General features: G+C 44.6%; 1 protein-coding gene across 1 annotated transcript; it reads left to right on the top strand.

Annotated features, from left to right (window-relative positions):
* The first annotated feature begins 399 nt into the window (after positions 1-399).
* Positions 400-12,290, top strand: LOC124997761 (NUAK family SNF1-like kinase 1). Its single transcript, XM_047571739.1, has 7 exons — positions 400-986; positions 4,808-4,928; positions 5,629-5,780; positions 7,068-7,133; positions 9,196-9,315; positions 9,613-9,745; positions 9,876-12,290. Exons 1-7 carry the CDS (start codon positions 672-674, stop codon positions 11,033-11,035), a joined length of 2,067 nt encoding a protein of 688 aa, XP_047427695.1. The 5' UTR covers positions 400-671; the 3' UTR covers positions 11,036-12,290.
* The last annotated feature ends 132 nt before the right edge of the window (positions 12,291-12,422 follow it).

Below are 12,422 nucleotides of genomic sequence, written 5' to 3'. Positions count from 1 at the left end.
GGTCCTCATGGAGCATTTTTTATATTTTACTATGTTAAAAACTGCCAAAGATATTGGTTTATTATAACAATAGAAAGTATGATTTTTCCCTTTTACTGCTTCCCCTTCTCTCTGACTTCAAAGTTTATTGAGTTCAACAAACCCCTTCAAAGTCTCGTCCGGGACTTATTCTTTTCGGAGCTCACCGCATGGCAAAGCATCAACACGTCTCACTGAAGTGGTGGATTTGGGGTGAGTCTGACCCGCAGGACATTCCATGCATGCCTTCTTCCCCACTTTCCTGCAGCTGAGCCGTCGGAAAACCCAAAATGATCCCAAATGAGTGTGACGCACCGGGACGTTGCTATGAGAGCTGGCGCTGGAATGGAGAGGCTCCACCCAGAGCTCTGGACCATGTGGTTCCCAGCGCTCCTGTTGCTGCGCTTTTGAGGGGAGGCAGATAGAGGGGATAGAGGACAACCACCGCTGTTCAAATGGATAAAATGGGCTTCGTGAATGCGTTCATTTTCACGCTACAATAATAAGCGGGGCTTTGGCACAGCTCTATATGGGCGACTCGATTACTAACGAGAGATTCGGCTGCTTTTATTCAGAACTCGAAGCAATTTGGGCTCCCAGCCCCCGTGAAGAAGGCTGCTCCTCCTGACAGGTGCGCACGGTGCGCATTGAGGATGGGCAGACGTGAGGCAGACAGCAGAGGCGCAATGAACAAGAGCGACCGCTCCGAGCTCGGTTGTCTGCAGGACGCGGAATCCAGTAGCCACCGTGGCGGCGCGCAGTCCCCGAGGACGGACAGCCGTCATCCGTGCGGCAACGACAAGCAGCGGGGGCACGAACACATGGAGGCGATGGGCCGGGCGCCAATGGAGGTGAAGAAGCACCAGCACAAGCACAACTTGAAACACCGCTACGAGGTGATGGAGACTCTGGGGAAAGGGACGTATGGCAAAGTGAAGAAAGCGGTGGAAAGAGTGAGCCTGAAGACGGTGAGTCGAATCATCTGTTAGAGGCTGGAGGCATTATTTTAAAAACTGTAGTATGGGGTGAAAAATATTACATTTTGACCCTGATAGATGAATGCATGAAAACTCGGTTAATGTTAATGACTGACCCCATAACCTCTTTTCCTGCAGGACCCATGCAGTTTATTTGTGCCAAGAGATTTGTAATGGTTCCAAGAGTGCTACTCATTTGTAATTAAATATTAATTTGGAGGTAGAGGTGGCCTCTTAGGTGGCCTGCGTGCGTGTGTGTGCGCGCGCGCGTCCGCGTGAGAGAGACTAAATGAACAATGCTGAACCCAGTCCTTGCTTCCTGTGCTGCCAGGCTGAGATGCCTTTGGTCTGACTCACTCAGCACTTGAACAAGGGGATAACATTTCTCCAACTGGAGTCTGGAGTCTCGGGAGTCTGAGCCCCAATTCCAGATAGGCACTCATACCATAGACAGGCACGCACAGGCAGACATAACAGTGTGAGATGCTTATTTAAGTTCTTGAATATCTGGGTTAAAAACACACACGTGGTACCAGATTAGTATAGTTGCGGGTTTATGTCTAGTCAGGCTTTAATCTCCCACACTGCTGTGATCTCAGCACAAAGAGTCACGGACTTCACCGGCCTACATTTGTTTTTGTTTTTTTGTTTGTTTGTTTTTTAGTAAGCAAAGTCAGAGGGATAATCTTTTCTGAATCCAGATTATACAAGTGAGACTTTCACTATTCCTTGGGCTGCCTTGGTTGTGGGAAAGACAGGACAGGTAAGAGATTGATGGAAGAATATACAAATAGAGAGGAGCTGCTGTGTATAGCCTGTGTGTGTGTGTGTGTGTGTGTGTGTGTGTGTGTGTGTGTGTGTGTGTGTGTGTGTGTGTGCAGGGCAAGTGGGTTTGGTAGGGCAAGGGGAAAACGCTGAATTCCTTGAGCCATTAGCCTGTGCATACCAAGGATTCTTTGAAACAAAACGGACATTATTTTTGGAAACAAGACTAGGGGACTGTTGTTCAAGTGCAGGGAGGAGGCAGAGGAGGAGACAGCATCAGGAAGAATAGAAGGAAGAGGAGGTGGTGGTGTTGGATTAAAGAGCTGACTTGAGACTGTACCTGTTAAATGTGTGCCGTGCTGCATAGCTACAGGAGTTATCTGGACCGTGTCTAATGCATGGGAGGACATGTACGTATAAATAGGTCACTCAAATTCGTGGGGAACCACACTTGGCTTCCAGACTGAACCAGGGTTAGAACAAATAACAGATGTGTTATTTATAACCTGATTTTCATCACAATCCAAGGCCATTTCTTTCATCTCCAGAGAACAAAAAACAGATGTTTCATCAGTGTCTGAGAGGAACTCTTGGTTCTTGGAAAATCACTTGTTTGCCTTCTTTCACTTAATGTGAAGATAGATAACCTTCTCGTATCTGCCTGTTTACAAAGCTGGACTCAGCAGCCCGAGGGGACAGAGAGCCTGGCTCTGTACCAAGGTAACACAATCTGGCTGCCAGCAGCTCTAATGGATGGGTTATACTATGAGAATACTAAGAGAAGTGGTTCACAGCATGTGTGGTCAGACCATATGAGAATTCAGAGGTGTTTATTCCTGGATTGAAAGGCCACTTAGCAAATCTAACTTAGAAAAAGGTAGAGGCGCTGTATTGTTTAAATAATGGGATAATGGTGAACATTGTCAGGCTGTCTCTCGCGGAAGATACACAGTCTGTCGAGTTGTACTTTGTTGCTCACAGCAAAGGAGAAAAGAAGTCCAATCCGTAGCCAGTGCTGTAACATAAAAACCGGCTAAGCTGACATCAGAAAGGTGTTGCGGAGGAGGAATGGGAGTAACAAGTGTCTCCTCATGCTCACTAATTAAATATGAACATGTCTCTTAAATGGTAAATAGAGGACGACAGCACCGGAAACTCCAGGTTAGGTCCTGGTTCCTAACCAACAAACCACACCTTGGGTGTGTCTTGATCTAGTCGCTCATCATCCTTCATCAGTTCTCAGTTAACGACAGGGCCCAGCTTTAGGCTCTGTATGTGTAGCTGAATGCTGAGGTCGAGGGTGCATTTGGCAAAGAGCCCGTACAGTCCTAATGTTAAATCTTTCACAGATGAAGCAAGGGTCTTTAGCGGTGTTGGAGCTCTTCGTGTGTCTGTGCGCGTGCATGTGTTTGGGAGAATAACAGGGCAGGGAGGCAGTGCACCCTACAACCCTCCTAATGACATGGTATCAAGACACAGCCCAGCCACTGAAGGAAAGGCAGAGGAAGGAGAAAAAATGAATGTTCCACTTTGTGAGTCTTTTTAAATTATGGCAGTACATCTAAGTCGCGCTGCTCGCACTGCCACACATTCTCTGATGATGATAAAGGATATGTGATTACGTCTCCACGACCCACACATGTGCAGTAGCTACTCCATCCGTGTTTCCTGCATGTGTCAAGTTACAGTTTTAGGTCAACATGTCCCACGCAGCATATTATTTAGATGAACAATGAGACACTGATAGTGAGAAGGATACTTTCGAGGTCATACTTGCTCATGACGCACATGCAGCATATTTGCATGAACAAGGATGAGATCACACTAACACATACTCAAACCTCCTCCGCACAGACACACGTTCCCAATAAACAATGGTCTTGTTGCATGGAAAGGTAAACAATACACGGATTATGTCACTATGTGCTCTTATGATGAGGCATTAATGACACATCTGGAGAGTAAATTAGGTCTTGGACAGCAAAAGTAAATATTGTTTGCACACTTTGTTACACTTAACCTATTCCTTATAAGTATATGCTCCGACAGCTATATATCCTTCCTCATTGTTGCATCTTGTTTCATAGTCTCCCCTTAAATGCATCACAATGCTATATAGCCCTTTACAAAATATATATACATAAATAATATATATTCATAAATAACAAATATTTTTCTTCACTGGATAGCATGCACATCAGTTATAAGAGTTCACTTGAGTCAGATATTGGAAAGCGATTGTGTTGCGTAACTGCTGCGGTTGATGGAGCGTGTGAATTGTGTCTTCCAGTGTCTCGTAGACGTTTTTCCGGCAGCTGAGAAAACTGGATTTGTGACCCGGGGGTTGAGGTCAGCTCATCCTTAGGGACACTGTAGGAGCTAGTATGATTAAAAAACCATATGATCGGTTCTATGCTTCGCTGTCAACCTCACAAATTATTCCAACATCACATCATCATATTTTGGTCTTGAGTATCTGAAAACAAGCAGCCCTGATGTGTGTTGCCTTGTATGCTGTCATCTGTGTGACAGTTGCTCTATCTAAAGAGGTTCAGGGGCACATGTCTGTTTCGGTGTGTGTCTATGAGTGCGTTCTGTGGTTGGGGGTTACATCGGGGTACAGTGAGCACCTTGGATTAATGAAGCGGAGTGTGAACAGGGCAGCTGTCCACCTTATGCCACGGAGTGTGCTCACATCACAGGAGACCCACTCTCACTATATAGCCTTTAAAACCCACATAATCACCACTAATACCCAGAGATTGTATCTGTGTGTTTGTGTGTCAGTATAGTGTGCAGTTGTGTGTGTCTTTGTTGCCACGCATGGCTAAGCAAGAGACACATAAACATATTTATCAGTGTTTCTCTTATTTGTACAAATGAATGAATTGAATTGTTTTGGAGCTTGTAGAATATGAGTCAACGCGTGGCTGTAATGCTGGCCCCGTGGTGTTGTACGGACCATTACCATAGTAACGACCGAATGATTAGACTGATCAGTGTGTGTGTGTGATTAAATATACTCAACGGTGAGTCCTCCTTCCCAGGTGGCGATCAAGTCAATCCGGAAGGAGCGCATCACGGATGACCTGGACAGAATTCATATCCAGAGAGAGATCGAGATCACCTCCTCGCTCAGACACTCCAACATCATTCGCTTCCATGAAGGTAAAACTGCAAATGCACACAAAGTCCTAATTATCTTAACGAGTTATTACCTCGTCTCCCATATTTAACCCTAACCATAATATTCCCTAGAAACTACAATCCCTTGCAATTATAAGAAATCGCTTTGTTGGCAATAACAGTGTTGTATACATTCTTTCTACTTAAAGCTACAATGCATAACTTTTGTCTCCCCCTACTGGCAATCAGAGTAATTACATTAACAATGTTGAGTTCTCATTGTCTTATTGGTCAGTGACTCAGTCCGTGAACAAGAGGTGGACTAATCCTCCTTGGACTTTAGAAAGAGACAGAGAAATGTGTCATATTGCTTCACTTCGGTCATTTCTAGTTATTTTTTATGTGGAACATGTGTAACATTTCTTGGATGTTACCTGTCACCACTACTATTTGTTATATATTATGAATCATTATTATTTCCTTTTAGGTTTAAGAGAGTGAGTGATTTGAAAATAGACACGAGGATTTCCGTGCACGGCTTAAAGCAAAATCCACAAAGCTACATTTACAGACATTAATTGAAAAAGTTGTTGACCTAAATAATCTTCATGTACATATTCAATTTTGCAGCCCCACGCATATCAAATAACAAATCCCTTACTGTCTTGTATAGCGTAGATTTGAACATAAACCCACCTGCATAATGACATACTTGAATGTTCCCCATGTCCTGTGTTGACAGTGTTTGAGAGCCGTGATAAGATTGTGATAGTGATGGAGTACGCCAGCAGAGGGGAGCTGTACGATTACATCCAGGAGAGGAGGCGACTGCCAGAAACAGAAGCCAGAAGCATCTTCAGACAAATCACATCTGCTGTCCACTACTGCCACAAGGTTAACACTCACACACACGCAGACAAACACATGCATTCTGCAGATTCTCCACAGCAAGTCAGTATAAATCAGTGAAGCACACGTAGGCACGTGCTGGAAGGAAAGCTGCGGTATTTAACTATGCATAAGCGAGTGCTGCACTTCCAAATCCACTAAATCCTAATCCTAATACTGCAGAAAAACTTGACTTGGGTTTTCAGATCTCTCCGGGCTAAGAGCGCATTAAGTTCTTGATTGTTCCTTCCAGTCACACACTGACACAAATACACCGCTTAAATCAGCTTCCGTCCTCCTTCCACATTACTGTAAACACTGGCGCAGGAACAGATTCTTCTTTGTTTCATTGTATTGTTATTGCCGTGTCCCTGCAATCAACACCAATCACATAAAACAGGAATTGCAAAGGAAGTACATAAATCCCATCAACACGCAAGTGCATTACAATAGTAGTGAGGATCTACCCTTGTGTTTGCTTGTAATAATGCCTATAATTTTTATTTGACAGCTCAGATTCTTCACGAATCCCTAATATTAAACTCAGATCGTCATCTAGATCCGGTAGCTTAGTAGTGCACTGGTGGGTGGATGTTAACGCTCATCGAGTTCTCGAATATTGTCCCAAAATAGACATGAATGTTTCGACATGAATGAATTATTGAATGTGCTTCAGAGCCTCAGAAGTATGCGGGGCACACGGAAAGATTATCAAGGCTTTAAGAGAAGAGAAGTCATTTGCTGCTTTTTTTTTTTTGCTATTCTCCCAATCAGCTCATAGCTTTTATAATTACAAGAATAACAATGTGCATAATCACAGAGATTTCCTTTGATAGACAGGGCGATTGCAAATATACACACATACTCACGGACAGTGCACACAACAGTGTAAAGTATCAGAAGGTCAGCTCCTACACGAGAGTGCTCTGAAGAGGATGTAATTAATATAACCATTGAGGACCTTTAGACAAACTGACAGCAATGTCTCAAGTTTGTCTTCATCACACGACGTCCCTGGGGGTCTACGCTCATCCAGTGTGGCTTTCACATGAATTACCACCTACTCAGAATCAAAGAAACACTTGACCCTGCAAGAGATCTTTGCCTGCCTTTGAATCTTAAGTGCACTCTGGCTCGTCCTCGCCAGCCTACGTAGCTGTTGGCTCTCGCTGGCATCCGACGGATCAAACCATCATCAGATGAATTAACCCAAATAAAGTACTTCCTTCCTCCTCTGCTGACTTTTTCCCGAAGTTGCTCCAAGCACTCATGTGCGTCTGTGCTCTCTTTCAGACTGGCGTTGTCCATCGAGACCTCAAGCTGGAGAACATCCTCTTAGATCAAGATTTGAATGTGAAGGTAGGATTGAAAATAAGCGAACTGAGCCTCCATATGCAATTCCCTAAAACCTTAATAATGCTAGTCTTACTCTAATAGAGGCTTTGCTCCCTAAAGAAAAGTGTGTAGCCCTGCATAAAAATGGACATGGCTAAAGCATTGCTGGACTGAGCTTTAAATACTTTGTGGGCTCCAATAATTATCCTACTACTGATTTAGGTTTGTTTTTGAACACACACAGACACACACATGCACTTTTATGGAAAATACCTTTCAGAAAGCAGTTGTTTTCCACTTGCATGCTGTCACACAGCTTCACAGAGAAGGCAATGGCTTTTTTTTGCCCCTTTGGAAATAAGGTGCAAACAAAGAACACATTCAGAACATACACTGGAGCACTTTCTGCCCACAGTAATTTTAATGGGTTGTTACGGCATGCACGAGGAACCTGAACAAACACCCTGTAAATTCTGTAAAAAAAAAAAAGAAAAAAGGGGGGATATTTTTCCCCTTATTTGGATATTCATCTCCTTATATGGGAGAAGCCCATGGCCCAAGGGGAATGCAGGGAATTTAGCAGAAATCTTGGCATTGGTGCCAGTTGGGGTTTTTTTTAAATATATGTCTTCTCTGTCAGGAAGGAAGCAGCACAAACAGTCTTCTCGGCAGCCCTTTGTTCACTGACCACCGATTCACCACGGTGGCCTATGACGGCATCGGCTGCATGAAAACAACCAAATCTCTGCGTAATGTTTGCGTGGGTTGCATACATGTTGGCATCTGAGGAACGATAGTTAACCAGAGAAATTAGCAAAACATGTGCACCTTTTCCACACGTGGCTTTATTGAAAAGCCAGACGGAATTTTACTTTCCTTCCAATTATATTATATCCAGACCCTCAAAAAAAAAATGAAACAGCTAGAGCTTTTGCCAGTAAGCAGCAGCCTGTGTAGACAGTGGCTTGTCATAACAGTCCGTGTCATTCCCAGGCCCGTGTACAGTAGATTGTTTAGAGGAACGATACTTATACAAGCATTCCACATTTGGAATGTGTCTTTCTACACACACACAAACACACAGTAGCACGTGCAAAACAAAGCCGCACAAAACTGCACAACTCAATCTATACATTTCTTCTACATGTATAACAACAGCGCAATTTCTTGTATGTGCCCCTCGGTTCCCCTCTTCCTCTGCACCGTGGAAACGAAGCCGTCAAATATTTTTAACACCACAGTAGCTGATAGTGAGCTGGTGTGCATGTTAATAATCTCTTCAGATAGAGAGGAGGCACAGCGTGTCTGTGCATGGCTCTCGCGGGCCTCCGGTTGAGTGATTGTTCCGTTACGTGGGCGCGAGCAGCCTGGTGTTTTTGGCCCCTCTCTCCTTCCTCAGCCACACTTACATTGGCAGATGCTCAGCAAACCTATTTTTGGGTCCTTTAAAAGGAAGGGCTTTGAATTATTGTGCTTTTGCCACATGACTGAATGTTTGCAGCGCACACTCACACGAGAAGAATGTGGATTGCGTGAGGATGAGCGCGAGCGCTGAAGTGAATGAAATTTATGGGGGGGTTCAGTGTTAAACGATTACTCCACTGTGTTTTGAAGTTGGAGGGCTGAAGCAGACAGAAGTCTGGATGGAGGTCTGTGGGTTTTTAGTGTGCGGATGGACACACCGATCAGGCATAACATTATGACCATCTTCCTAATATGGTGTGGGTCTCACTTGTGCATACAAAATCGTTCTGACTCATCAGGGAATGGACGTGGCTGTGTCAGGCTGCGTCCTGCTGGGGATGGCTGCTGCCATCAAGCAGTGTCATTGCTAACGGGGGTGTCTGGTCTGGTTTAGGTGGGTGGTACATAGCATTGAATTGTCACAGGATGGTCAGTGTTATTCTCCTGTCAGGGTTTTTAATTTGTGGCTGATCGGTGTATATCATCACATAAATGTGACGTACTGTACTGAATACTGTTTTAAAAGGGCTCAGGAACTACGCCATGGAACAGTACAACATTAGCTCAGGAAGGAATACAAATACTTTTCACCAAAACCTCCTCATTCTCTCTCTCTTTGCAGCTGGCCGACTTTGGCCTGTCAAATAATTTCAAGCGGGGCACTCTGCTGCAGACCTACTGTGGAAGTCCACTCTACGCTGCACCAGAGATAGTGAAAGGGTTGCCATACCAGGGGCCAGAGGTGGGTCACTGTTTTTTTAATTTCACTGTGTTCAAACATTAGAGATTTTAGGTTACTTTACTGGAAGAAAAACAGCATTAAGTTAGCACTAAATCTCTGGTTGTACAGCTGATGGCGATGTTGCATTTTGGGTAATGTAGGTGCCAGATTCTGGTAAAGAAGAAGGTTGTTTCAAATAAAAGTAGATGGTTGACACTATTAGTCCTTAATTAGTCCATTTTTTAGATGAAACTTTATGTAATGTTTTAGAAGAAAGTAAAACTGTGTGTCTTTATTATGTGTTCTTCTATGTGCTAGGTGGACTGCTGGGCACTGGGGGTGTTGCTGTATGCCCTGGTGTACAGCAGCATGCCATTTGATGGGGCCAGTCACACCAAGCTCACAGAGCAGATCAGCCAAGGTCGCTATCGCAGACCCAACCCTCCCTCAGGTAAACCCCTACAATGTCATCATCATTGTATTTAAATGCATACTTCTACTTTTGATGGCTCTGCTTGTTAGTTACACTGTGTGTATCCGCTCGGCTGATAAAAAATAACTGTTGACTCTGCTCCCTCCAGACGCCTGTGCTCTTATTGACTGGCTGTTGACAGTCCGTGCGGACGAGAGGGCCACGATAGAGGACGTGGCCAACCATTGGTGGGTAAACTGGGGTTATGAAGAGAGTGTGTGCGACTGCCCGTCATCTCCACACCCAGAATGCCCCTCGCCACTTCTGGCTCGCTACATCGACTGGCAGAATCGGGTCGCTGCAGCTAGCAGCATGACTGTTGACCCAAGCTGCCCGTCCTCAGACTCCTGTCCTCCTCCTCAACTCGCTCCAAACTCCTTTTACTTCACTTTACCCCTGAAGAGCGAATGTGGAGGAGGAGGAAGGCTACGTGCAGGAATCTCAAGTCTCAAGAAGTCGCGCAAGGAAAATATAATTCCCCAGACTGCGGGAGCATGTGGCGGCGTTAGTGCGACAGCTGTGTCCTCCACTGCAAGTTCTTCAACTTCCTCCGTCGAAAGAAAGAAACCCAAAGGCATTCTAAAACACCAGAGAAGTTTAGATTCAGTCTTTCACAGCCCTCCTAAGGAAAACTCTCCCTCCCAGACACATACACCCACTCACGTGCACGTTGATGTCTTGTCCACCTGCCTTCCACATCCATCTACATTCAGTCAGCCCTCATCAAAAATGCCCAAGAAGGGGATACTAAAGAACCTGTATGGTGGGGAGTCGGATTATGGCTCACCCTCAGAAAGAAGGGGAGGTAAAGAAAGTGAGGAAGCTGAATCAATCTCCCACAAAGCGCACACTTGTCTCCCAGCAGCAGAAGATAGTCCCACCATGCGCACGGAGGCGGTGAGGAGACGGAAAGGTATTCTGAAACGCAACGGCAAGTTCTCTCGTAGCCTGGACCTTCCCGACAGCCACCGCTCGTCTCCTTATTCGAGCCCAGCGGTATTCCCAGAGGGCCTCCAGCAGCTCCTCTGCGCCACGGGGGACCTCGAGGGCCGCCACAGCCGTCCCTCGAGTGTGGTGAGCGAGGACAGCCTCTTGTCCTCAGATTCCTTTGATCTGCTCGACCTCAGCTCCCAGTCACGTCGCAAGATTTTCTCCCGCAGGATGCAGCACAGCGGTTGCAGCTCTGAGGAGGACCTGGAGCAGCTGAGAGCTGAGGCGGACCTTGGGGTCGGCGGGGACAGAAACGGACAGAAGGAAATGTTAACATAAGTCAAGTGAAGGGTTAATGAACTGTGGAAAGGCTGCATCTCAAGTGCACAGACTCTCCGGAGCGTTGCAATGTCAGTGCCAACAGAAGGCACAATTTCTTGGCATATTTAGCTGTACTGAAAGACAAATTAATTCGTCACCTTGGATGCAAGCCCATACCGGAGCGACAAGCAGCACCTAAATCAGACTCAGTATCTTCCACTTTGCGGAGATGAGGCTTGAATGTTGCACACTATTCTGTTTAAATGATGCGCTCACTCTGAAGTTGCACAACAGACTCTGGTTTTTGTTCTAATGAGCCTTGGACATTTGTGTCAAAATCAAGCGTGTTTATTATCCACCTGCTCTTTTGAACATTTTGCAGACAAGGAATCTGAGCGGCAATGCCAGAAGTTCTGAAAAAATAGCCTAAATGTTTACTTTCAATGAGGGTTGAAAAGTTGCAAAGAAACGGCAACGTATAACCGAAATCAGCACGTTAAATGAATCCTAATGTATTGCACATGGACCATGAGAACAAACTGTACATGTGATGAAAAGATTATTTTTTTCTCACATTTTTTAACTCTAAAACCTTCCTCTGCTGTGGTTTGTGGCAAAGTAACACCATCCTCAATTTGTCCCGACGTGCTCAGCGCTCAGGGCGCTTTCATTCGCATTTAACAGCCTGATCTTCTGTGAATTCAGTCAAGTCTGTGTAGACTAGGCACCTTTAGACAGCTCCATTGTGACACACATTCTAATAAAAGAAAACAAGAAACGTTTGTCATATTTGTCACCATTGCTATGAAGTCCACTAAAGTATGCACATGTGAAAATATTTCAAGTGTTTACAACCCAGAACGTTTCCACGGACACATTAATAAATCCTTTTAACTGTATAACTACATGACTGTGGGTTGTAAACCATTCATTTGTGTTTATATCCCTCCTATTATGTATATGCTACATAGAGGAAGTAAAGTGTTTTTAAAGAACGTTTTCCAGTATATTTATACAACACCGTATTGCACTGTGCACAATTTGCTCTTTTGCACCGACACTCACACAGTGTGAATTTGCAGATGGACCACATTGCTTTTTACCGTGACTGCACCAATGCAGCTGGATGTAGGATGATAATAGGGTGATGTATGCAGTAGATGTATGCAATTCTAAATCAAATTTTCATACTGTGAGAAAATAATTCTTGTAATTGTGTTAATCTATTTCGTACTTTCCATTTTGGGGGAAAAAAATAAAATGATGTGACTGATTGGTTTCCAGTTGTTTGTTTTTTTGTTTTTTGTTTTTTTCTGAAATGCGGCAGGAGAAGAAATGACTATATACGCCATCTGTTAAAAGTAGAAAGGTACGCATTACGAGGCACTGATGTTTCCATGTAAAA

Source organism: Mugil cephalus, chromosome 1 (genome assembly GCF_022458985.1).
Source record: "Mugil cephalus isolate CIBA_MC_2020 chromosome 1, CIBA_Mcephalus_1.1, whole genome shotgun sequence".
NCBI lineage: Eukaryota > Metazoa > Chordata > Actinopteri > Mugiliformes > Mugilidae > Mugil > Mugil cephalus.
Note: the sequence above shows the minus strand (reverse complement) of the source record. Positions and strands in the feature narration are given on the sequence as shown.

Bases quoted from the DNA above. Each gene is read 5' to 3' on its own strand.
- LOC124997761 (XM_047571739.1), top strand. From the start codon at position 672: ATGGGCAGACGTGAGGCAGACAGCAGAGGCGCAATGAACAAGAGCGAC. The intron at 987-4,807 runs GTGAGTCGAATC...CCTCCTTCCCAG, and splicing joins AAAGAGTGAGCCTGAAGACG to GTGGCGATCAAGTCAATCCG. The intron at 5,781-7,067 runs GTTAACACTCAC...GCTCTCTTTCAG, and splicing joins CTGTCCACTACTGCCACAAG to ACTGGCGTTGTCCATCGAGA.